This window comes from Lygodium microphyllum, chromosome 4, assembly GCF_053477565.2.
Source record: "Lygodium microphyllum isolate KBCC chromosome 4, Lygodium_microphyllum_v1.1.10, whole genome shotgun sequence".
Lineage (NCBI taxonomy): Eukaryota > Viridiplantae > Streptophyta > Polypodiopsida > Schizaeales > Lygodiaceae > Lygodium > Lygodium microphyllum.
In genome coordinates, this window is record NC_141138.1 from 76,465,519 (window position 1) to 76,492,483 (window position 26,965).

At 41.4% G+C, this 26,965-nt stretch overlaps 2 protein-coding genes across 10 annotated transcripts in view; one reads left to right on the forward strand and one right to left on the reverse strand.

Moving 5' to 3' along the window:
• Nucleotides 1-1,412: 1,412 nt before the first annotated feature.
• LOC148037194 (uncharacterized) lies at nt 1,413-3,017 on the reverse strand. Of its 6 annotated transcripts, none has more exons than XR_015690606.1 (2): nt 2,798-2,928; nt 1,413-2,564 (listed from the first exon to the last, which is right to left on the reverse strand). XR_015690606.1 is itself a non-coding variant. In XM_087676119.1 (2 exons), exons 1-2 carry the CDS (start codon nt 3,015-3,017, stop codon nt 2,115-2,117), a joined length of 642 nt encoding a protein of 213 aa, XP_087532245.1. In that variant the 3' UTR covers nt 1,421-2,114. The 6 variants fall into 6 exon arrangements, 2 of the variants coding, with proteins under 2 accessions (XP_087532245.1, XP_087532246.1); XR_015690605.1 differs by having other exon boundaries at nt 1,413-2,501; nt 2,772-2,910; XR_015690604.1 differs by having other exon boundaries at nt 1,413-2,551; nt 2,772-2,906.
• Nucleotides 3,018-3,706: 689 nt separating this feature from the next.
• Nucleotides 3,707-26,965, forward strand: part of LOC148037195 (uncharacterized) — a 52,978-nt gene continuing 29,719 nt past the window's right edge. For 2 of the 4 annotated variants that reach the window (XM_087676115.1, XM_087676116.1), the window contains exons 1-3: nt 3,707-4,347; nt 15,468-15,873; nt 15,990-16,557. In XM_087676115.1, the coding sequence (XP_087532241.1) occupies nt 3,800-4,347; nt 15,468-15,873; nt 15,990-16,557 (1,522 nt within the window). In that variant the 5' untranslated portion in view covers nt 3,707-3,799. Of the gene's footprint in view, nt 4,348-4,795; nt 4,831-15,467; nt 15,874-15,989; nt 16,558-26,965 lie in introns of those variants that run through there. The other 2 variants (XM_087676118.1, XM_087676117.1) reach the window with 2 other exon arrangements.

Here is a 26,965-nt window from a genome sequence, read left to right on the forward strand (position 1 = left end):
AAAGTAATGTTGATAGCCCAAGGAGAAAAGTAAGTCTCTATAATTGATATTGTGTGTGATGTGTAGAGTTCTCCAAGATTGACGGTAAAACTTGCGTGACAAACGAACATGGATTCAAGGACAAATTTAATGTGCATGTAGGTTGCTTCATAATGCATGAGAAGATGCATGCAAAGAGAAGATCTTTAGGAGCCAAATTTGGAGCATGTCCATGTAGTCCAGCTTCTTCCCTATTTCTTTATATACGTCACCTTTTTGCAGAAGAAGAAGGTAGTGAGGCTCACTTAAAAGGGGATTCCCACTAGGGTGCAGTAACTAGTAGATTGACACAAAAAATTGGCCATGATGTGTACCTTAGATTATTGACTATGTTTTACAATCTATAGGATGTTCAATCAAGGGTTGAAAAGCAAAGGTACACAAATGAAGAATTTGTTAATCAAGGCCCTAATGATGACAAATGCAAGCTCCTGTGCTTTACACATTACATTATTTTGGGAGAGTAAAAGAGGATACACACAAATGAAAGAAAGCAAATCAAGCAGAGACCAATGAGGAACATTAGAACCCTCACAAATCTACATAGCCATGATACTCCACTTCATCACAACAAACTCATTATTAATGAACTTAATGGTGTCGAGAGACTTGGCATGTATGGCCAAAAGACATTGGGTCTCAAGAAAGAAGATCTTCTAACATAGAGTTATGGATTTCAATGGTAGAAGATGAAAAGAAAGAGAGAAGGTATGTACATCCAAACATAAAGAATCAGATATGCTCAAAACATAACCATAAATATCGTATATTTCATATGAGTTTGCTTCCAAACTAAGTATAGTATATATATCTACATAAGCATCAATATTTGAGTCTTTGCTTAGTATAAATCTGGCTATGATCATCTTTTCATGCATATACTTTACCATACAAAAGTTTGGATAGCAAACAATACTTTTGTAGACCAAAAACGGTCCTATTCATACTTAAAAATAGGCTAAGGCTTGCAAGCTTAACACGTGCAAACATTGATGATGGATTGCTCCGATAGATGGGTCTATATATCTACACTTAGCACATTATACAGAGGATCACCAAAGAGTCCCTCTTTCAGCCTTATACATTAACCTTACAAGTTTGAACAATAGGGAACTAAGAAAGGATCATTATCTTCATAGACATAATAATCCTTACACAGGATCACCAAAGAGTCCCTCTTTCAACCTTATACATTAACCTTACAAGTTTGAACAATAGGGAACTAAGAAAGGATCAAAATAGTCAATTATCTTCATTATTTCAAATAACCACATACATAGAACACATAAGAGCTTTATGACAGTAGTAGGTAGCTTTAAAATCCCTATTTGCAATAGTTTATAACAATAAATTTCCACATACAATAGCCCTTAGAGAGTAGCCCATAAATATGAAACAAGAAGACCATGCATGCCTCTTGTTAAGCTCTATTATCCTATGGACAACAAGGAGTACATAGAGATAGATTCAAGGCATTAGTAGGCCTCTTGTGATTCAGCTTGTATTCCTTGTTCTTAGCCTTCACAGACCAGTCCCAATCATGTTTAAAGCAACCTTGAAGTATCCCAAATCTGTCCCAAAAGTAGGTCTCCAACCCATCAATATATAGCCAAAAAGCATGCTTTGTGTACCCCTTGTTGTGTCTTCAAAAGTAGGACAACTCTAAATTTTAGCGCTCCCTATCACGATTCAATGCTACCAAAGGTCCTACTTTACTTTTTAATTTAATTCTCTCCTAAATCTCATGCATTCCAGTTCACATTTAATCCCTTAATTGCATGTAGACAGACACACAATGCCTTTCGGTCTTTGCTCTTTTCCCACATGTATGAATGATGAGTAGTGTAAAACACCTCATGTGTGGTCACTTCATTTAAGTGATATTCGTATTTCAATGTCCACCTTCAAAGCCACACGACAACGTAGAACCAACTTGAATTTTGATTGTTGCAACACCGTTCGAAGGGGGTCTTACGTGGCGAGAGAGAAGGATCCAAATAATATTGACCTTCAAATGAATGACAATGAATATAAGACAATGGTTATATACCTTCCAAAAGGAAATATAATAACGTTTAGCTGAGTGGAAGTAAATCTAAAAGCATAGTTAAAGATCTTCCAATCACTTTAGGGATTGGAAGTAGATCTAAAAGCATAGTTATAGATCTTCCAATCACTTTAGGGATGTTGCTGTAAGGCCTTAGAAGTGAGAAGGTGAGGAGCCGGGGACATTTGAGGCACGCGGGGGGGCTCGCACTAGCATGTGAAAATACCCGATGTTTTGGGGTGCTTATTGATCGGGCGACTATCGCATTACCACTGATGGTGAGCGACGGTCGACCCACAGTGGGCTCAGGGCTGATCGCACTGACTGATGGGGGCTCCTTGCTGCCTGCCTGGCGCCTGGGAGCGCCTCTTACGTGTCCTTTCGATTCGCGCAAGGGTTCACGGGTCTTTTTCCTCTGTGGGTAAAAAGAGAACCGATGAGAGTGATGCCTTCGATCGCCCTTTCCTGTGAGGGTTTCCTGAATTGGTTAAAGGGAAAAATCACGGAGACGCAGAAGATCAGATGCAAGCATACGGCAAGCAAACCGAGAGTGGATTATATACGGCAACGCAACCCCGAGAGTGGATTGTGTTCGTCTTACCGACGGATTTATGATAAACATGACATTAAATGGATAAAGATGACACTCCATATATAATAAATATATTTTTAAATAGAATTTTACCGAGAAGGAAAGGGTCTTCTACACACAGGAGGATGGTTCACCGTAGCAATGAAGCCATCGTGAGATGAGCGGCGAGCGGCGGCTTCTTTGGTTGCCGGCGTTCATTTCGGTAGTGGCTATCACGCTCACTCGGAGAGGATTGTGGGTCTCTCCGGCTCTCTCTGTTCTCTGTGTCTGCGTGGCTCCCCTGTTCCAGTTCAATGTCCATGGATCAATACTGATTCGGCCCAATTCTCTTAATCTCATCTCCGCCCTTACTCCAATGGTGGGCTTGGCGCCCTGTCCTCGTTCTCGCTTGCTTGTCGAGGTGGGCTGTCTTCTCCCCTCCTGTCTTTCACCATTTCGGGCTTCTCAAACCGCTCCCTTTTTTCCTTTGTGGGGACAGAAGAAGAAGCCTGAGTTGACGTGGGCCGATATATAGCCCCTGACAGCGAGGCCGGCTGATGAAAGACGAACACCCACTCAATTATCAGCTTATAATGTAACAATATAATAGAAAGCGGGTCACTGTCGATCAATGAGGACCCCCGGCCCCCGGGAGCTCTCACAGATTGCTCTGTCAACAACAAGCATCAAAATAGAGATTTTGGCTTTAGGAGAGTATATTGAAGGAGTTCTGCTAAAATTCGGCTGGTTTGATGTAGTCGGTTGTCGCCTATTTTCGTATTCCCAGCAGATCAGAGTTGCCCTGTCTATGCGTGAACGTGCGATGCAGGAAGATTGAAACGTTCACTCTTGTCAAAATTGTAACTGGAAAGAAATTGTATTTCATTTACTTCGTAAAATATATAAAAACAGCTCAAATATGTATATTAAGCTTGCCCATCCCCGTCTTGCTTAGGCTTCGAACAGTGCCTATCTCTTTGTTTGATAGTACATAAAACAAGAGCTGTTGGACAGTCCCCTTTTATTTCCCTCGCTTGGATGAAGTCGTGAAGATGAACACAGAAATGAAGCATTAGATAAAAAAATTGCTATTTGAATGAGGGTCTTGTTTTAGCTATCTGCCATTTGTCGATCGTCCCAGTATGGCTGAACAGTGTTGTTCCGTGTCATCATCAGAAGAGGCATACGCAAACCCATCCACTCACTGTCGTACTCCGGACTCCAATTCTCCCTCTGATGATGGCAAGTCACAAGAATATATTTGCCACCTGCTGCTCAAAAAGATCAAGGAATTGGAGGAGAGTCAAGCCAAGCTCCAGGAAGATCTGTCAAAGCTGATACAAATGCATGAAAGGACTTCTAATCCTGCTTCGAATTGGATCTGTCCAAATTGTAAGTGCTGCAATGGTTCTTTATGGGGAGACGTCGATAACCAACACAAAGAGGGAGGCTGTGCTCCATCACAGGAGCACCACTCTTCTATGTATGAAGAAACCAACTCGTCGTACACGCGTAAGGGCACTGCTTCCTCTGATTGCAATTTGCACAGAACGAGCTCAACATCTGGTTCATTTGACAGAGGAAGAAAGCCTTTGCATGGGGAACTTCCAGCAGGACATTTGGTGAATATCCTTCAGTCTATGGGACAAGCAGTGTACATCTTTCGACCAACAGGAGAGGTGACTTACTGGTACATACACTGCATTGTCTCAGATAAAGGTCCTTCAAAACTAATATGGTTATGTGCATGTTAGTAGTATATCTTTCCAGAGATGTCAAGCTATCTAGTTGGAAAATTAGAAGTGCTGCAGGTGAACCAGGAGCATTTGTAGGTATTTTCTTAATTATTTGGTTCCTTGGCAGATGCTCTGAGCTAGCATTTGAACAATCTTTTTGGCTGCAGAATTAGACATGGCTTCCATTCTTGCTTTACATGTTTGAGAAGCTTAATGAAGTGGCCTTGCTGAGTTGTGATTTGTTTTTATAATCGTCTTGCTGTGTCCTCTATACTGGAGCTTGCTAGATGTTTCTACAGCCAGATAGTTTCCTTGTTGCAATGTGCGCCAGTCGTGGATTCAGAGGATGCATATAATAGCTCCTACTCATCTAATGTGAGCCTTGGGAGGATGATGTTCTACATGGATGTTTGAATCATGCCTATACCAAATGAAAGGTTGAGTGCTACTTGCTAGCTCTTCCTCATATTTATTGAGTCACTATGTTGTATTCAGAATTGAAGTTCAAAAGGTTGAAAGGATGCTGACTTACAAGCTAGAAGTTTCGGCTAGTTCTAGCTGCTGTAGTATTGGGCACTCTCAAAAAGATTCTTGCAGCTGGATACACATCTCACACCGTCTGCATATTTCACAGACATTTGGATGGCCATTTTAAAAGAAAATTGGGTAGGGAGAAACCAAGGATTGAGGATTGGCAACATTTGACCCACATTGGGAATTTATTTCTACTCAAGTGTAAGCCCTTTAGTGAAGAACTTAGTTAGAAATAGTCTAAGTGTGAGAGAGAAGTAGCTTCCTCTTTTCTTTTACACAAAATATGCAGAGTCTACTTAGTTGTCATGCACACAATCATTAACAAGCATAGGTGTTCATATTACAAGTGACAAGTGTAGGGCCTATTGCCTATTCTTCTTGGCTTTTTGTGGTGAGGGGTAAGCTGTGACCTGTCAAACATGGAAACAACCAGATTTATTAGTTGTCTATGTGAAAAAAGTCACTAAATTATGGAATCCTATATTTTAGGAAATATTTCCATTAGTATCAGCCATTTTAGTCTGATCTGTGACCTTGTTAGGCTGACAGGCATGTCGGGAACACATGAGCAGCAGTTGGACAGGAAATTGGGCAGTTTGTGCAGCATTTCACCTAGTCAGTCCATTTTACCGGGTTGACATGGCTGCATTCTTTGCCTATTTATAACCTCCCTCTTTTGTGGTCATGGTCATTTAGTTTTTGAGAGATTACGAGGTCTTTTGAGAGTGATACCCCAGACACCCACACATGCGCATACACACAGACATGCTCTTGCTTGTGTACATGCTCTGCTTTCAAATTTCAGCATTCAATACTCGTCTTTGTGTGTGTGTGTCTCAACACACACACACGCAACACCACCCCCCCCCCCCCCCCCCCCCCCCCCCCCCCTTCCCCGGCTCCCAAAAAAAAGAAAAGAAAACTTAAAATGCAATTTGAATGGAATACAATTGTTGAATCTCCTTCGCTCTCCAATTGTCTCTTGCTGTTATAAATAACTAGCAAGCCTTCAAACCAAATTTGCCCCTTGGTTTGCTCAAGGATTGGCCTTCAATTGTGCTCCTTGGGTTTCAAATTCGACCCCAAATGTATGTTGGTTGAATGGCTGCTTGAATTTCCTAAAATTGTCCCAATTTCAATGACAAAAATTCAAGTCTCTGGGCCTTCAATTTCTAAGCATGCTTTTCGAGGTCATCGTCAAATCCCAGAGATTAGTCAAAATTTTCACTTCCAATGGTTGATTTTGCTGGAAATTGCAAATAAAGGATAAAAACAGGGTGGAGAATGAGAGGGAATGTTGAAGAGAGAGAAAATTCATAGTTCCATCGCATGAAAATGGAAGAAATCAATTGCTTCCCTGTCTAGATAGCCATTGAAGTTGTCTCCATTGATGAAACACCTCGAATATGATGTTGCTTATTTGGCTAAAGCAACCCTCGAATTGTTGTCACCTACTGTTGTAGTCTCTTCAGGGTATGTTACTAGCTCTTGGAGGGTCTCCTGTTGGCTGGAAATGGCCTATCAATTGTTTTGTGCAGATTGTGGCATTCACTAGGAGCTTGCCAAGACGATCATAACTCTAAGAGAATGGTGTTTTGGAGCGGGAGAATCAGTGTAATTGAGATGGTGCAGACTATGATGGAGCATCGACAGACACCCTAGTGTCTATGGACTGAAGCGCTTCTCTGTACCATGTCACAGCTCAACATTAGCCCTTTTGTAAGCTGGCATTGGGGAAATTCATCCTCACTATCCAAAATTGCGCCTCCTTTGGTCGTACTTCTGCTGCTTCGTGCATAGGCCGTGATTCTCCCTGCAAACATAGGGCAATTAAAGGTGGGCTAATGAGCTTACTCCCCATCAAAGGACTCATCAATTGGTTGCCTCTATAAGCTGCTATGATAAAAAAATCAGTCAAGTCTGTCAGAAACCCTAAAGACTCCATACTCAAAACCTCAAAAGCTTGACATTTATCACCGATTCTTCTCACTGAAGCTATCAATTGTGATTTTAATCACTGAGCTACAAGCATTAAAGTCCACAGCAAGATTCACCCAAGGAGAGGAGACCTTGGAAGATTTGAAGACCTCAAGTGCACTGACATCTAACATTAAGCTCAAAGAATAGTATCCCCTATTGATACTCAACTAGTGTTAGTTTGACACTGATCTTTGTGTGTGTCTTGACACATTGAACTACAACTCTCTTGTTAGTTGATTGGTGGCTGATAAAAAATGGTAGAGCTTGAACAAATAGCAAAGTTCAATGGAGAAGGCTTCCATGCCTGAAAGGAAAAGACCATGCACCACCTCATGAGGAAAGACCTCCGTGATCTCTTTGAAGATAATGAAAGTGATGGCGGGAAAGAAGATTCAGAAAGCGGGATCCTTGTAGTAGCTCCACCAAAAACCAAAGAATAGAAGAAGGTGAATAGCAAGACACTAGGCATCATTGCCTAGGAACTAAGTGATGATGTGCTACATTATATCTTTGGCATCAGAGTTGCTAGAACTACTTGGGAGAAACTTGATAGGATCTTGGGTACCTAAGCAAATAATTTAGAGGTAAAATTACTTATGCAATTTTATAAATTGGATATAAAAGATAGTACTTCCATGACCATACACATTAACAAGTTTAAGAGCCTAAAAACCCAACTTGCAACTCTTAAGAAGAATATTGATGAAGATGAAGCAGTAGCTGTATTGCTTGCAAGTGTAAATAAGGACCCACATGAGAATCTTGTGTCCACCCTAAGTAATATTTCAAGTCTCTCACTTAAAGATATTGAGTACTCACTACTTGATGGAGAAAGCAAAGTTAAAAGTAAGGATGCAAAGGAACACACCACCAACAACAGTCTCTCATACACCAAGGGCACTTATAGAGCAAAAGACCATGGTCGAGGACTCAGCATCAACAACAACAAGGACCAGATTATGTGTCATTACTATAGCAAGACTGGCTATACAACTAGTGAATGTTTCCACAAGAAAAGAGCACAACAGATCCAGAATGATCACCACCAGAACCAATTCATGAATGAAAAAGAAGAAGAAGATGCTTCCGCTATCATTAACAACTCTGATAGATTGTTCTAAATAAATTTTTGTATCTTTTCCTTAGTGGATTTGCTTTGTAAAAGCCCTTACCAAAGATGTAGAGTTTCAAGCTTTAACTTGACTAAGCTGCCTATGAGCTAGTCTCCCAGGCCATGTCACCATGTAGGGGGGGGCAAAAGCTAGCAAGTGTAGGGACTTATCATTTGAGGGGGGTGTTGAGAAATAAACAAATGATGTATGCTCCAGGAAGAGATGTCCTAAATCCCATATACACAGTGAGGAGAGGGGAACAACCCAACTTCTATAAAGCATTGTACTTGACTATCACTTTAATACAAATGATGAATGCAATATCATGATGCTGTGTACTTTCAGTTAGTCTCATTGTCATTTTCAGTCTCTTACACAAGATTGTGTTTATGAGTCCAAGCTAATCTATCTTGAGCCTAATTCACTTGTGTAATATTTGGTGTGGTCATTATTCATGTTACTATGAACTTATTCTTCATCTTCCAACCTCCATAGCTGCCATGCTCTAGATCCATGCATTTCAACATGGATTCACCGTTTGAGTTAGCATTGATGGATATCCTAGAGACTTCCATATGAACATGGTTTTGACCATCCAAAACCAAGAAAAACATCATTTTTCCTCTTAAAACACACATTTCAAGTTTTAAAAAATTAATAACTCACAAGCACGGATATGGATTTTGCATTTTATGATTAGCAACCCTTAAATATATCACAACCAAGCCTTAAACAAATTTTCATCACATATGAACATGATTTGAGCCATGAAATGTAAAAAAGAATCCAAATTTCAATTTAAAAATAGGCTTACCACCATTTTTTGTATTTCAGGTCTCAAGAATTGATTTTATGAACAGTGGCCGGACTTGCCATTAGTTTGTTTTTGAGGAGTGGCAATTGCAAGATGGCCTATGGTGATCTCCAAGGAACCAGACACACTCCAGTGAGCTAAAAAGACCGAAAAGAGATAGATGCGCATAGATGTATGCTTACATGAACAGAATGCCAATGCATGAGGTAATGCAAAGGGAGATACAAGATGCCATGCTCACACAAAATGCTATACAATGGTGTCACTTGGATAGTGTCCTTGCAGGGAAATTATTCACTTGGCCAAGTGTCTTTTTACAATCATATCATCCTGACAGTGCGGATGAAGTTATAAATGTCCATAATACAATACAAAAGAATAAATGAATGTCTAAAAAATATAAGCATCATCACTGTTACTATCAAGAGAAGAAGCCGCCCCCTCTAAAAATTGGAAGGGAAAGCAAGAGGAAAGCATCCTCTCTCCGTCAATTTGAAGTAGGAGAGAGTGTACCCAAGCCGATCTTGGGTAGCAGGTACTGAAGAACCGATTAGTTGATCGCTTTGGTCAAGATGTTTGCAAAATTATTTGATGAAGGCACAAACTCTAGGTGGATAGTGCCTAGCTCAACCTGCTCTCTGGAAAAGTGGAATGGTTGGAAGTGAGCTGATCAGTTGCAGGGAGGAGCCGTTAGCTGCAAACAAAGCTTGCAGTAGACCAAGAGGAGCCGCAAGTGGACAGGGAGGGGCCACTAGCAGTCAGGGATGAGCCGCTAGCAGTCAGGGAGGAGACGCGAGCAGTCAAACGTCAGACTGTTGGTAAGAGAGGGAGAAGGTTGTTGCTAGATATTGCCTGGCTGAAACGCAGGCTGAAGAGGCAGGGGGAGGTGTTGTCGGGGGAACAAGAGTGTCGTAGCACAAGGAAGATGATGAAGATAGCCATGAACCATGAACCGCAATGTCCTCCCGAAGGGGTGTGAGGGTAGTGGAGAGGGAAACTACTACGACAGGCTGAGGAGAGAGAAAAACAATAGCGATAGTAGGGAGGAGAGAAAATTGAGCAAGCGGCACTATCAGCAACAGTCTCTCTGCTGTAACAGTTGCAAACTGTGGGTGGAAGGTTGGAAACAGGTGCCAGATTGTAGATGACAACAACAAGGGATAGCCGAGACTGCGATGTCTTCCACGAAAGGGGTGTGGGAAGCAAGCTGAAAACACTTGAAATCTACAAAAATGAGATATTTTTGAATGGAGGGTAGCATACCTATTTATAGAAAGTTTGGGCCCTCCCAAGTGGGTTTGTGCTTATGGGACACAAACACTCTCTAGGAACGCATTTCTTTTAAATAAACAAGTTTACTTCATTAGTTAAGCATGTTTTGGGGTTGTTTAAGTGAAACTAATACATTTTTAGCTCAACATCAGCAATAGCCAAAAACTTGCCAAGTAATGCTTTACAATGCAAATAAATTCAAAGTTTCCCTTTTGCTGCCTTTAACAATCAGCATGGAGCCCTTGTAGACTTTTCAAGATCCACCACCAAAGGTAGTAAAATACCCTCTTGCATCAAGCTGCCCAATTGATAGTAGACTTTTCTTTATGCCAGGTACATATTTGACATCTTACAAAATCAGCTCTTGACCATTTTCAAGGGCCAAGTGAATGGTACCTACACCCTCGATTTCACATGGATAATTGTTGCCTAAGTAAACCTTGCCTAGGCAGCCTGCATTGTATTCTGAAAATGACTTCAAAGAGGGAGTAACATGAAAAGAGGCATCGCTGTCCACTATCCATGATTGAGACAGCCCATCATGAGTTGAAAGTAAGGCATCTATTACCTCCTTTTTGGTGATGTGCATATCACCTGCTGTTGCCATAACATCTACATCATTACATGAGGCTGCAACAAGCATCTCTCTAGTATCAGAGAGCTCCTCAATGACCACACTAGATGCAACATTTGCCTTTGCAACTTCTTTTGAGGGAGAGCTGTCATCATCTTTCTTGTCATCATTCTTTTTCTTTCCTTGGTGTTTCTTTTTTTCTTGCTCTTTCTTGTAGTAGCGACAATCGAGCTTTTTATGCCCTTTACGTCCACATTGATAGCAAGTAACATCCTGGTGTTTGCCCTTGCTTTTACTCTTGCTTTTGCCTTTATTTCTTGCATTACCCCTCTTTTTCGATCTGTCTCTAAGATGGTAGGCTAAACCATTGCTTTCTCCAGTGGAATTTCTTCTAATCTCCTCATTGAGAATAGAATTCCTAACACCATCGAAGGTTAAAGTAGGGTTGTTGCTCAATGAAACAACTAGAGGCTCCTAGCTATCAGGCAAAGTCATCAACATGAAAATAGCCTTTAATTTATCATTGAAGGGCTGCAAACCAAAGTCCTACAACTAGCTCAAAATCCCTGTGAAAGCACTCAAATGCTGTAAATGCCCCGAACAACGTAGTATGCTTAACAGTTATGATATTCACTTGTTTTCGAGATTTAATATAAAAGAGAATGAACACTTAAAGCTGAAAATGAAAATTACTCACAAAATTACAGCCATGAAAATGTAAAAGTAATGGAGACAAGATTGACGGTTGAAGATGGGTAACCCCCCTCCCCCCCCCCCCGAAGGAATGTATTTTTGCTCAACCCAAGTCCCTTAGGGAAGAGCTCAGTTACAATGAACCTGGGAGTGAGGAGAAGTAATTCTCACTCTCACAAGATCATGCAAAGATGTACAAACACACATGCATTATCTATTATGCAATGATAAGAACTGATTTCTTTACAGTATGAGAGAAGAAAGAGGGAAAATCAGCCTTTCTTCATCATTGATCAGCAGTACATGGATAGGGCTTGCTTCTTGTTGCTAAAATGGAATAAAGAGCTCGAGAAGGAGGTGCTGTAATGAATTTACAGGCTTGTTGTCCTGTAAAACAGCAGTGATAGAAGAGGGAATATGGAGGAATTTGATAATGGAGAAGTGGGGGATGATGATGGGGATGGATGGGGTCAGTTTTTGGCTATCTGTGGGTGTTGTACATGAGTTTACAGCAAAGAAAAATGATGCTGAATGAAGAAAAACGAGCTCTTATTTATAGGAGAGGGAAGAGCTAGTACAAAAGGGGAAAGTGGAGTAGCACAAGACAAGTGTCCAGCCACATGTCATGAGATGTGACAAGTGGTGGGACACTTGGAAACTTGTGTGACACTTGTCTCTTCTCTATGGCATTCTTTTTTGGGCTGAATACTGTCAAGAATAGAAACAATCAAATTTAGTAAGCACAGTCAGAGTACATAATTTACTATTTTTAGAATGACATCCCTATTTTTTAGGACTAGCATTTTTAGGCTAATTCGAGGCTCCTAAAATTTAGGGACCCCCCAATATGGGTGTCATATGAAAGCTTTTTCCGTGTACATCGCAAAAACGGTATCAGAATCTTCATGTGACTTTCCTATGCAAAGAAATGTGCATTTCAAGCTTTCAGCCCACACATGCACATTGTACAAGCATTTCATGATCATGCCATCTTGTTGATTGTAATTGTTTGTTCTGGCAGATCTAGCCCACACTTCAAGGCATCAATCCTTTCTATGTGCGAGTTTAACCCTGATATATGTGAGTTCTGGTCACAGGCGCCCAATCGGGCCATATAGGTGGAAGTGTGAACTATCTTTTCTCTAACCCACTGCGTGGGTCCACCATAACCTGTGACTACTCATCAGTGGCCAGCTCCAATGCACTTTTCTTTATATCTAATTAGTGCAAAGGAAACAAATTTAATAAATCATTATATAGACAAATTAATGAAAAAGGATACAAATTCTGTTTCTATAGAGTTGTGACAAATGCTCCGATGCTGGCTTAGACTCATCCAACTTCATGTTTACAAGCTTGCGCACGAGATACACTTGATTTATTGGAGTTGTATTTTCATAAGGGTATCCATCGATTTTTTCCATATGGCATAAGCTATATCAAGACGCTTAATGTCTGTGAGTACATCATAAGATACAACCATTTTAATGTATGCAATGGCCTTCTTGTTGAGTCTAGTCCAATCCTCATAGGTCATAGTTGCAGGCTTGACTTCCAAAAGAGCATCATCACAATCCTTGAGAAACAAAATGCCTTGCATCCTATCCTTCCACAAGTCGAAACTAGTGCCATCAAACCCCTTGATTTCAAGAAGGGATTTAGTATCACTGCTGCTTGAAGCATTTGCAGCCCTCTTTCAGCAATGCACCCAGGGATCAATATTGTGATTTATGACAACAAACAATGAGCTGAATATTTAGCTAATATCAGCCCAAATTTTCAATCAATAATAGCAAGGTTCATTCCAAGTACATGTACAGTAGTAGAACGGATGACTTTCAGCAGTATAACTATAATCCAAGCATACATCACTGCTAGGTGACTCCCACTTCAGCAATATCACCAAGAATACATCTGCAACAATCCCAGATCTGCAAGTGATCACTAAGACTCTTGCAACATGACTATTCAGCAATACATCAACTCAATGGGAGCTGCCCAACATGTGTACTGCTTACAAATGTGACCAAGTCAACTTTTGATACACAAAAAGAAAACGCCAAGATTCTCAGCAATTTCTTCAAAATCTCACAAGTGGGAGATAAATCTCACTGCTTACAGCACCAAGATTGCTTCACCAATGTTCCCAATGTACATTTCAGACATCAATTTTGCCAAAATTCTCAAATTTCAGCAAAAGCCTCAAAATTTCACTGACCAATCTGCCCTGATTGCATTAATACATGATCCTGAGAGGATAAAACGGGCGAAATTGGCAAAATTTGCCAAAATCTTGCAAAAGCCCCAAATTTCTCAGGTCAGAGTGTGCACTAATGTCAACAAATTTGACTCAGATAAGCAAAATATCACTAATATGAGAAAAGTCCCAAAATTTTCGAAGCCAATGTGCACAATTTCTGCAATTTCCTGGTCAGATTGTCTTGTTCTGGATCACGGTTCTCGAATCTAGGAAACACCTCCAAAAGTTTCAACCAAAATATCACTAATATGAGAAAAGCCCCAAAATTTTCGAAGCCAATGTGCACAATTTCTGCAATTTCCTGGTTAGATTGTCCTGTTTTGGATCACAGTTCTTGAATCCGGGAAAACCTCCAAAAATTTCAACCAAAATGGTGTTCTGTGCTTGTGCACACGAACACCTGAAAGGGAAAGGAGAGAAAAATTGCAGATTAAAAAAAAAACCTTTCAAATCGTTGACTTGCTCCATTTGCCGTCTGGCCCCCACTGGCTCGTCGCGAGTTGGTCAACTTGGCCTGTCGGCCTGTCGCACGCTGGTCAACCTGACCCGTTGGCCTGTTGCACACTAGTCAATCTCATCGCCCTGTTACACGCGACTTGTATCAGTTTATCAAGCCTGGTCACCCGTTGGTTTTGGTTGCGCTGCACACGACCTGCCCCGTCTGCAGCACACGACTTGTATTGGTCGTTTTCTCGACCTCTACTTGGTCATCTTCTCGATTGCTACCTGTTGACTGCTGCTAGTCCCATGACCTAGCACACTTTTGGGAAGCGTGAACGCTGAACTTGTGCCCTGATACCAGTTTGTCAAGTGTGAGTGCTATGAAGTGTGAGACAAGGATGGGCAAAGATGGAGTTGAGAGCTAAGAGTGAGGGAATCAAATGTAAGTGTACCAGTGTGTTGCACGGTACACAAAGAATAAAAATGGATTTATATGTTAGGGTACAAGTAAAGGGTGTGTTCACACCCATAAGTTTATACACATGGGTTAATGGGAGTGTACACCCAAAGGGGCTTTACACCCAACAAATTCTTTTATGTTGTGTTTATGACAATATGAACCCTTGCTAAGGGAAGTCAAGGGAGTAATGACACGGTGGGACATAAGTATTATATGGGATTTGAAAGTTGGCTGACCACTAGGTATTTTTGTCACTGTTTCAAAAAGATACGGTTTGGAATTGCTAGTATTATTCTATGGTGAGTGTTTTTTTTTTGCTTTGAAGGAAGGATTTTAGCTAAAAGTGAACAATGATGTTGGGAATTGCAATCATGTTTAACTAGTGGATTAAGGATAGGTTTAGGGGATGGTTTGTGGTTGGATGTTGAAAATTGGAATTAATTGGAGACCTAAGCTCAAATTAGGTTAAAAAAGTGAACATAGCACTGAAAAAAGGATCAGTCAAGCTTGTGGAACATCAGCTATTACCAGCAATAAGAGCTATCATACTATTCTCTACTGTGTTGTTTAAAATGTTATGAGCGCTAGAATGAGTAAGGGCCTGAAGCCAAATGCTTTGGAAGGGAAGAGTAATCAGAAGAACAAGACATCAAGTATAAGGTTCACATGTCTTTTCTTGCAAGAAGATATAGAATTTGCATCTTCATGCTCATTATGAACTAAGCTTTGGTTGATGTACGTGTATTAAGAAAAAGTCCTGCGGTTCCAAGGTTTACTTCAAATCATCGCAATTGCCATACATTTATATTGTGCTGTTTGGATTGTGTATTTTTAGGTACCTCTACTTGGTTAGGGTGCCTTAAACATACGTGATACCAAAATGGGCTTTGTTGGACTTCTGCAATTTTTGTGATCTAGAGGGTTTCTATTGCAGGAATCGTTCTGCCGAAGACTTATATGGTTGGAAAGCTTCGGAGGCAGTAGGCCAAAACATTCTGGATCTTGTTGTTGATGATGCAAGACAGGATATGGCAGCACAGCTTGTCACCCAACTTGGGCGAGGAGAATCATGGTCAGGACAATTTCCTTTAAGGAAGAAAACTGGTGAAGTTTTTGTAGCTATGGTGACTGATACACCATTATATGATGGTGATCAGTTTGTTGGTATTATTGGGGTTTCAACGGATGTTCGGCCTTTTCAGCAATCTGGCATTCAGGAAACTAGATCTAATTTATGGGAGTCACCCCGCAGTTTAAATGGAAGTCATGGACTACCCAGACTAAAGATGGAAAGGCAACAGCCTCTAGCATCGCCCTTTAAGAACACAATGTCCAAAGTGGTAAAAATATGTTGCCTAAGTTTATCTTTTGCAGATGTTGAGAAAGTAGAGCTTTTTTGTGTTTCTGGCTATGTAACTTCTCATTTGTGCTACTATTCTCTTCTGTTTTGTTCCAGGCTTCCAAGGTTCTATCTCGGTTGCGGATAGCTGACAGCAGTAATGGTTCTGAAGCTGATGCATCGGATCAGCTCAATCTTCAAGAAGGCAATGATCAGTTCAGCTCATCACCCAGGGTAGCTGAGAAAGAGACTGGCCTTTCTGGATCTACAGTTATTGATGAGGGAGTCAATAAGTCATTGGCTTCAACTGAAACTTCAGAAGCAGATGGAAAAGGATACATTGGCAAGTCAGTTTTCGGTCCCAAGGCTGAATCTTGGATGCCCAAAAATCTGAAACAAAAGTTTCGTTCCTCATTTTCCTGGAATGTTGACCAACTCAACAAAGAACAAAATGGCCCTCCACAGGGAGGTTCAACTGGTTTTATGGATCAAGATGGCAATCAGGTTTCACCAGTCAAAGGAGATGCTGGTGGCTCAGCTACACCCATTCCAGATGCTAATGTGAGCTGTAGCAGCAACTCCACTGTATCTGGCAGCTTAGCACCATCAAGTGAAATAGAGTCTGAGCTAGAAGATTGTGAGATAGCATGGTCTGATCTTATCTTGCGGGAACAAGTTGGGGAAGGTATCTCTACTATCTAGGGGGCAAATTTTGCTTTTCTTTACTGGTCCATTTACTGCCAACGTCTGATGTATAGATTTAGGCTGCAAGAAAGATGTTGGCACTTGAAGGCCAAGTTAACAGTGAGAGAGGCAAGTCAGGTTCCGGTGAGTTATTTTACTTAGAGAAACAGTCATATCTCATGTTTGTACCATCCTCTCTACATTCCCCAGTTTTGCAAATGCTGTGCTACAGTAGCATATGCAATACGAGGAATACTAAGATGATGGCTCTCATCATTGCTGCTCAGGGTAAATGGGATACAAGTGATCAAAAAGAGGACAGAATTAGCAATAAGAAATACCAGGAAGTCAAGTTGAGAGGGGAGTTAACAGGTAGATCAATGGCTTGGAGGATGGTAGGAAGTGGCAGAGATACATTTAGAAGGGAGAAAGCTTACTGCTTGTATCAAATCATAGGAAACTAAGTACACTAGATTCAAAGAAAGGATTTTCTTTTACTGACAGTGGCAGCCGGATCCTAAATGCTAGGATTTCTCTAAATGCTTAAAAGAAGTGGTGAAAATGGCTAGGGGAAAGGGAAGAGAGGTGTTTGTGCGCGCACTCGCGTGTGCGCGCGCACACACACACACACACAAAGACCAAATGGGTAGCTCAGTTGGTTAAGTTGAATGTGTGGTGAGTAGGTCTTGGGTTCAATTCCTACATTCCACATGGTCATTTAGTATAGGTATATACTACAGAAAAAGGGACATTTGAACTCGGATTAGTGGGTGAATAAAATAAGTCGCCTACCACTAGCATAGCCACTTGATTACGAACACACACACACACACACACACACACACACAGAGGTGTAACAAGATGCCATTTAAAAGCAAGGTGTTCATTTGGCACATGTTGGTGGATAGTCTTCCCCTTGCTTCGGCTCTTTGTTGTCAGGGGATTTCCAATGGCAATTGTTTTTCTATACTATTGCAATGGAATCTTTCTGTCATTGATTTATCTCTCATCCTTTTGCCTAGAAAATTTGGCTTGTCCTTTTTGACATTTAGCATGCTGTGGTGGGCACTAGGATGCGTCCTTTTGATTGGGTTTTTGGTAAGCTTAAGCATCATATAATCAAGACGAACCCTTTGCTGATATAGAACTTTAGAGATTCAAAAGCTTAATTCTCTAGTTTGGTCCATCGGAATGCCACTGATTTCTTGGTTAAATTATGCAATGGTCCAACAACCACTCTAAACCATTTAATGAATCTTTTGTAATAAGAGCATAATCCCAAGAAACTTTGAACTTTATGAATACTAGTCAATTTTGGTTGTTCTACAATAGCCTTGACTTTTTCTTGATCCATTCGAATCCCATCTTTGGATACAGTATGGCCCAAGTAGTAAATCTCTTCTAGGAAAAATTCACTCTTTTTGCCATTTACATAAAGTTTGTCTTTGCGGAGTTCTTGGAACACTATTTTCAATTGTTACTTATGCTGTTATTTATCGTTTGAATAAACCAAAATATCATAAAAGAAAGTACTTGTAAACTTTCAATGTGCTCTAAATATTCTTTCCATCATTCTATTAACGCTTGCAGGAGCATTGGTGAGACCAAATGGTAGCACAAGAAACTCACACAAACCAAAAGTTGTCATGAATGTTGTTTTACGAATATCTTGAGGAGCATTCTTTATCTCATAGTAGTCACTCTTCAAGTCAATTTGGTTGAATACTTTGGATCCATCCAATCTATCCAAGATGTCATTAATTCTTGGAATGGAAAACCTATTGTGAATTGTAATTTTGTTGAGGGCCGTATAGTCCATACACATGTGCCAAGATGCATCTTTCTTCTACACTAAGAGAATTGGAGAGCAAAAAGGTGAGTAACTAGGTTCTATTAGACCCTTCTCCAAGAGCTCATTCACTTCATAATCTCCTCTTGTTGTGTTGGACTCTCACGATAGGGTGGCCTGTTTGGAGGCGAGTTTTCAAGAATGAGATCAATGTGATGATCTTTTGGCCTCTCAGGTGGTAACTCGTCAAGTGCAGTGTGTGTAAAACAATCTTTATACTCCTTTAAGAAACTCATTCGGTCCTTGTTCATATTTGAGATGGACTCTTCAATTCTAGACTCTTTGTTAGAATCTTTGACAAAAATCAAGTACGAGGAAACATACTTTTTCATTGCTTTTCTAATTTGTACATGGGATAGGATGGGAATAGAGTTTCCTCTCATTCCCACATCAAAAGATACATTTTTACCCTTGAAAGGGCATGTAAACTTATTTTGATCCCAATCAATGACTGGATCTATTTTTCTATGCCAAGGTATTCCTAATACAATATCACAATGATTAAGATCTCCCATGACAAAACTTCTACGATCTACATAACCTCCTATCTCAATCCGTAGTTTCCTAAGAATGGGAGTAACTTTAGATTCTATTCCTTGGAAATAAGCATTTGACATTTTTGGTGTTCCAAACCTCTTCTTTGATAGATGTAGAGCTTCAACAATCCGAGGATGGATATAATGATATGTAGCTCATGTATCTCAATGAATGAGAACAGGTTGATTAGCAATATTACCCCAAGCCATGAAAAGCTTCCTTTTCTCTAAGAGAGTTTCATTTTGTATCAAGGATTTCTTGGTACAACATTTGCTTGAGGTGTCTTTTGTTGTGCTAAGAAATGCACTTAGCCACTTAAACAGCCCCAAAACATGCTTATTTTAGGCTTATTTTAGCCAAAACCCTCAAACGGGGAGCGGATCGAGAAAGTTAAGTGGGAGAGGATCTAGAACCGTGATTTTCTATAAATTGGCAGCCAGCCCTCCACTCTTTTACAATCTCGTTTTTGCAGCTTTCAGGTGTTACCAGCTTGCTGCCCACAGCCCGGTCATGGAGGGCATTTCAGCTCTTGCTGTCCATCACTGTTTCCTATAGTCTGGCGCCTGTTTCCAGCCCTCCACATGTTGATTGCTGTTGTTTCTGCCTGGCGACTGATTGCTGTTCATCTGCACTACTGTCGTACAGCCTGCCACGCTAGCAAACTATTGCGTTTGCAGGCTTCAGCTGCCGCCTTGACAGTTTTCTCTCTCCTATTTGCAGTCGCTGCAATCGTTCTCTCTCCTGCAGGCTGTCCTGCTTGCGTTTTCAGTCTTTCTCTCTCCTGTAGACTGTCCTGCTTGCGTTTTCAGTCTTTCTCTCTTCTGCAAGCTCCGTTTTTAGTCTTTCTCTCTCCTACAGGCTGTGCTGTCTGCATTTTCAGTCTTTCTCTCTCCTGCATGCTCTATTTTTAGTCTTTCTCTCTCCTCACTGCTGTCTGCATCAGATTCAGCTTGTCACTGTTGCCTTTGTTGATGTTTGACATTCGAAGGCTGCCTTGCTGCGATTCGGGGTCCGTTTGGAGTACAACACACTCTCCAGCTCATTATCCCTGCCCTGATCCTAGAGATACAGGAGTTCGAGGTTCAGCATTCATCCACTGCATAGTGTGTTTGCTGCATGAGTATCGTATTGTTAGTAGTCATATCATTTCATTTATTCACTGTGTTCATTGTCTCTGAGTTACTCTAACCCTAACCCTAACTGTGTTCTTTTTTATTAGTTTGTGCTTTTGTCGTACAGTTTCTGTGTTAGGGTATTTTTCTTTACATGGTATCAGAGCTTGGTACTCTCTGAGAAACCTAGGCCTTTGATCTGAAAGCTCTTCGCAAGAAGCAAGAACAACAATAGGTTCAAATGACTTTGAACACATCAACACCGATTCAGTCTCTAGATCAGCCTATGCCGAGAATTGAGCGAGAGTGGGCCGATCAGCTTGCTGCACAAAGTTTTGACATGGTGGGAGAAACATCTGAGTACATGGAAGAAAAGATAGGCAAGCTAACCTCTGAGGAATATAAACTGATCATAGCCTATCGACAAAAGAAGATTGAGGAGCTCGACCGAAGGATTGCGCTTCAAGAAAGGCTTCTAAATGAAGGTATGCACGGATTTCACTCTTCAAATTTTGCGCGTAAGTGTGATGATGTTGCAGGGCCGTTGAGACCTGCATCAGGGATGGGCCCCCCTCTTGGAGAGCAAGATCCAGAGTATGTTTCATTTTTTCAGACTCTTCCGTCCTCTCCGGTGCAAGGTACTTCATTCGCACTATCAAGATGACTTGATTGTAAAAGGGCACTTGGACAAGTGAACACTTTTCCTGTGACGGTACTATCCTAGTGGCATCGTTGCATAGTATGAGCATGATATCTTGCATCTCCCTTTGCATTACCCTATGCATTGGCATTCTGTTCATGTCAACATGCATCTGTGCGCATTTATCCCTTTTCGGTCTTTTGGAGTGGTTGACTCTAGGATCCACCATATTCGTAGCATAACACATGGCAGTTCTCCTAAAGGCAGTTTCCCTACCCTTGCTTGCTTTGCTTTGCTTGTCTTGCTAAGCCCACCGTTTTTTTTTTTTTGCCTCTCACATATTCAACACATGATTGGCACATACACTCACTTTTATTATCCTTAGGCACTTATCCTCATCAGTGCGAGGGATTGGTTTGCTAGTTTTGTGAATAACTTGGGTTTAAAACTCTCTTTATATGTTCCTATCTGTCACTTAATTGTCCGCTGCCCCTATATTAATTATGTAATTTCAAAACACTTAAAAAAAAAAAGTCCATTGTTGATTCCATTCGCCTTTATAGACCTTGGTAGGCCCTTGGGTAGCTGATGAGCACCCTTGGTCCGATATCCTGGCCTCTCTGGGGTGATCACTTGGGCTCCCTTGGTAAGATATCTATCGCCTTTGTAGTCTTGGTAGGCCACTGGGCAACTGACGTGCACCTTTTGTCCGATGCCCTGGTTGCTTTGGGGTGGGACACCTTGGGGTAAATCAAAATTTAGGTTGGTCTACTTTCTCGATCTATTTTGGGCCTGAGAGGGGGTGTTGTGCTGAGAAATGCACTTAGTCACTTAAAGAGTCCCAAAATGTGTTTATTTTAGGCTTATTTTAGCTAGAACCCTCAAACGGGGAGCGGATTGAGAAAGTTAAGTGGGAGAGGATCTAGAACCGTGATTTTCTATAAATTGGCAGCCAACCCTCCACTCTTTTACAATCTCGTTTTTGCAGGTTTCAGGTGTTACCAGCTTGCTGCCCACACCCCGGTCATGGAGGACATTTCAGCCCTTGCTGTACATTACTGTTCCCTATAGTTTGGTGCATGTTTCCAGCCCTTCACACGCTGATTGCTGCTGTTTCTGCCTGGCGACTGACTGCTATTCATCTGCACTGCTGTCGTACAGCCTGCCACGCCAGCAAATTGCTGCGTTTGCAGGCTTCAGCTGTCGCCTTGACAGTTTTCTCTCTCCTGTCTGCAGTCGCTACAGTCTTTCTCTCTTGCAAGCAGTCTTGCCTGCGTTTTCAGCCTTTCTCTCTCCTGTAGGCTGTCCTGTTTGCGTTTTCAGTCTTTCTTTCTCCTATAGGCTCCGTTTTTAGTATTTCTCTTTCGTGCAGGCTGTTCTACCTGCGTTTTCAGTTGTTCTCTCTTGCAGGCTCCGTTTTTAGTCTTTCTCTCTCCTCACTGCTGTCTGCATCAGATCCAGCTTCTCATTGCTGTGTTTGCTGGTGTTCGACATCTGGAGGCTGCCTTGCTGCGATTCGGGATCTGTTCGGAGTACGACACACTCTCCAGCTCACTCCTTTGCAAGATTTCTGCCGCCTTTCCTCGAGTGGAGGAAGAGATAACGGAGGGAGAGGGGGACGTGTTTTCGGAAATTCTTCTTCTTCCTCTTCTCTTCTTCTCCTCTCTCCCTCTCTTCTTCTTCTTCTTCTCCTTCTCTCTCTCCCTTCCTCTTCTTCTTCTTCTATTCTTCTTCTCCTTCTCTCTCTCTCCTCTTCTTCTTCTTCTTCTCCTTTTTCTTCTCTCTTCTTCTTCTTCTTCTTTTATTCTCCTCTCTCTCTTCCTTCCTCTTGTTCTTCTTCTTCTACTCTTCTTCTCCTTCTCTCTCTCTCCTCTTCTTCTTCTTTTTCTTCTCTTCTTCTCATTCTCTCTCTCCCTCTTCTTTTTCTTCTTCTTCTCTTCTTTTCTCCTTCTCCTCTCACTCACTCTCTCCCTCTCTCTCTCTCTCAGTCTAGGCGGGCGGCGCTGTAATTAGGAGGGGAGGGGGTTTCGGACGATGAGGGGGGGGGTGCTGTCCAGGACGATGGGGGGGGCCGCTGTGCCGTCGAGCCGGGGAGGGGGGGGCTGCCCTGCCCTGATCCTAGAGATACATGAGTTCAAGGTTCAATATTCATTCACTGCATAGTGTGTTTGCTGCATGAGCATCGTATTATTAATAGTCATATCATTTCATTTATTCACTGTGTTCATTGTCTCTGAGTTACTCTTATCCTAACCCTAACTGTGTTCTTTTTTATCAGTCTGTGCTTTGTCGTATGGTTTCTGTTTATGTTTTTGTGTTAGGGTATTTTTCTTTACATCTTTTGGGGTTGGTTTTCCGTCTTTGCCTTATTAGAACATTGACCAACCATATATTCTTTTTCTCCACAAGAGAAACATCGTCCTTCTCTTGTATATTTTGCTAATTGCTGATATGTTAGCTTCTTTTTGGATGGCAAAGGTGGTCTACCTGCATCCTCATGTTTTGGTTCTTGTTTATTTGACTTCTTTTGGTTAAAATTCTTGGTCTCCTTTCTTTGTGGTTCTTCTTTTGAGGCTTTACCAAGTATCCATGGCATATGCAATCCTTTAGCTTCTAAATCCGCATCTTTGGCTGCTTCCAAAGTATCAAGCTTTGTCATTTTGACAGCTCACCGTACCATCGGATGTAATCCATGGATAAACTTTTTCATCTCTAGATTGGAAGGAACTTCATTGAGAGATGTAAATTTAAGAGAAATAGCTGTAAACCTGTCGATATATATTTCAACACTATCTTCATGGCTTTGCTTCAGCTCATCCCATTCTTGTTGCACATCAGCTTCAAAGGATGAAGGTAGAAATTTCTTGTTAAACATCTTCTTAAACTCTTTCCAAGACTTGAGTTCCTTTTCCTCTTGAAAACTTGAGCCACCAATTCAAAGTGGTATCCTTCGGATGCATTTTAACCATTCTAATTTTGAATTTTTCTATATAATCTTCACAAAAAGTAGCATCAAACTGTCTAGTAAAAGATAGCTTTATGAGAATCTCTCTCACCATAGAAAACGTTAAACTTAACGCTCTTCTCTCTAGTCTTGAAGTCTCTTTTAGCATAATTTTTCTTTGCTAAAAGTATATTTGGAGATTTAACTTCCATGGAAATAGCTGGTTCTTTGACTTTCTCCTTGTTCTTCTCCATAGAGGGATTCTTGGGACAAGAGGAGGCAGCTTGTATATGATGAGATTTTGAAGTTATCGCTTGGGTGGATCCTCGAATGATAGGTGATATGTTACTTTTGTAGACTTAGTTGCATCAATAACATTGATACCTTTCATGTTGAGATAGGCCTTCGCAACCGTATTACCATCCGTCTCAAGAGTCTTCTTGGTAAGGAAATCTTCAAAGACCTTCACTACAGCCTGTGCTTTAGCCCTTCTCCCTATCAAAGCTTGAATTTTTGGATCAGCTTCCAACTCCTTGTATCTTTGTATCTTCTCATAATTAGAAAAGCATACAGGTACAGAGTGTTGGGAGCCTTCTGGTTGTTCATCAAAATTCTTCTCTTTGCCGCAATATGGTGTGAAAGTTGGATCCAAAGATCTTGTTACCTAGAAAAGTTTTTGCAAAGAAAAAGTCTTGGCTCTGATACCAATGTAAGCGCGGGAAGAACGTGAGATTGAACTTAACTGACTTGATCAATTATCACCATGAAAATGAGAGAGAGAGAGAGAGAGAGAGAGAGAGAGAGAGAGAGAGAGAGGAGTTGACACCACGTTGAGAGGGGAACCGGCCCCTCTCCTTTACATGAATTTATTGAAACAAAACTATGGGCACCAAGTGCTTGAACCATATATAAAAGGACTGATTTGCTGTAATCTTCAAAATTAGGATTTTGAAATCCTAATAAACTGCGAACAATAAGTTGATTTTCTTCTTTAGTGCTTGGATTGGATCAAGCTAAGTAGAAAGTGCTTCTTGGATGAGAGATATGTAGGAGAGTACAAAGCATGTGGCTAAAATTTCAGCATGAGAGCTTATTCCAAATAAAGAGAGACACCTCGAATATATAGGTGCGAACTTGGGTGCTTAAAAGTGAAAAACAGAGACTATAAATGACAAGTGTATATTGAAAATGACAAGTGTAGGGACACTTAGCTCTTCAAAGAGGCACATGTCCTCTTCTAGATGCCACATGTCACCTTTCTAGAGAAAAAAAACTTTCAAACCTTTTACTCTAAAAATCTCTCAAATGGTTAAGACTTTGAGATAGTTACTAAAGACAAAATTGTTCCTTGCGAAATTCTGGAATCTTTGATGCAAATTTTTTTTCCATTTCAGTAACTTTCAAAAATAATAACCTCCTAAATTTTAGGAGTCACCAAATTTAGTTTCTGGAGAGCTTCATTATATAGGTTCATCAGTTCATGGTTTGTTTCTTTGATCATGAGCATCTAGTTTCACTTTCTAAAACCACTCATTATAACCACTTGTTATATGGGCTTCTAGTCTATACAATGATGTAGTATATGTGTCTATCCCTAGGCACGAAATGTGACACTTTTTTCTTCTAGGCCAGGGAGTTTATTTTGTATTAGTGATCAAGGCAATAAGACGTATCTGATGCACAGTTAGACCTTTTGAGGCAAAGGAGGATCGCTTGGTACCTCAATCTCCTTGCGATCACCGCAATGTGCTATGGAGGTTGCTTCTACTTCTAGGGTTTTAGGAATGCCACCTCGACAACCGTAGTTTCGAGGCAAAGGAGGATCACTTGGTACCCCAACCTCCTTGTGATCATTGCATTGTGCTATGGAGGTTGCTTCTATCTCTTCTGGGGTTTTAGGAATGTCACCTCGACAACTTGCGATTTTGTAGTTCACTTCATCGAGAGATAGTGATTGTTGGCTAGTGTCCCCTCAGTAATCTGCTCCATTAAGAGACAATGGCTGTTCGACATATTCCATTACTTTGGATCTGCAGTTCACTCCATTGAGAGATAGTGATTGTTGCCCAAGTTAGCATGAGCCTCACCTTTCCGCACCCTCTACTACTCAGGTTCGAGAGGCCACCTCTAGGAGTTCTTCGACATCTTTGGCACCCTAGATACCTTTTTTGGCATGACCGGTAGCACTTTCTTCGTCATCAAATTATTCAGAGTTTGTGGTCCATGAGTTTTTAGATTCCCTATCTCACAACGGGGGATTCAAAGGGGGATATTCTTTCCACACCCTCCGAGGGGGACTCCTACTTTTCTTCGGCTTCAGAGGCTCCCCCCTGCCCCCCCGAGAGGGAGTATCTACTCATCATGAAGTTCTTCACCCACCATTTACTCTTTGGAGATGACTGTCTTTGAGCAGTCATTTCTCCTCTTGATACCTAAGATCTTCAAGTACCACCTAGATAGGGGCCTTCAAGATTCAGTGGTGATTTGATGATGAGGCCTTCAAATTCCTTCTAGCATGGAGTTCTGGAGCTAGTAGCTTCTTTCCCGAGGTGGACCTGAGAGGGAGTGTTGAGAAACCACTTCTTTCGTGTATCCACCTTAGTTAGGGTTTCGCACTGACAACCCCAAAAAGGATTGGCACCCTCATTTTGGGCATTTTATCAATTGGCGCCCATTCAATGGTGGGCCATCCTAGACAACTGAGGCCTATAAATAGGCTGCCTCTTCATTCATTCGAGTTATTCCCTTTCATTCATTCCACGCTCCTCTTTCGTCATCAGATATTCCTCTCTCCTCTCTTCAACACTTCTGCTACCCTCACACTTCTTCAAGAGGACATTGTAGTTCATGGTTTGTGGCTGCCTTCCACCATCTTCACCCTCTACTTTAGATGCCTTGTTTCACATAATTAGCCTTTGCGTTTGGAGCTTCCCACACCTAGCGTCATCATCTCCACATGTGTCAGCTCTCTCTCTCTCTCTTCAAGCACCATCAGTATTTGTGTTTGGTAGCGTAGAGACCTTCACATTTTGCATCACCTTCCCTAGTTAGGCGTGGACATCTTTCTATTTGGCATCACCTCCGCACTCGGCATCAGTTTTTGCAGCCCTAGGTACCTGCGTTTTTGGGTTGACAAGCCTTCACAAGTTGTGTTTACCCTCTTGGTGGCTGCCCCTTCACCTGGGGACCTCCATCTCAGCATGCTTCAGCTCACATAGCCCTCAGGCATATGCAATGGCAGCCCTAGCACATCTCTTGGCATCCGAGGACTACTCTTTGCTCCCTCGACTGGTGGTCATCTTCTTCCTCCCTAATGACATTAGAGGA

Coding starts and splice junctions, on each gene's coding strand:
- LOC148037194 (XM_087676119.1), bottom strand. CDS start 3,017: ATGAGATTAAGAGAATTGGGCCGAATCAGTATTGATCCATGGACATTG. Junction 2,552..2,812: donor ACGATGGCTTCATTGCTACG/GTGAACCATCCT, acceptor AAACCCTCACAG/GAAAGGGCGATCGAAGGCAT.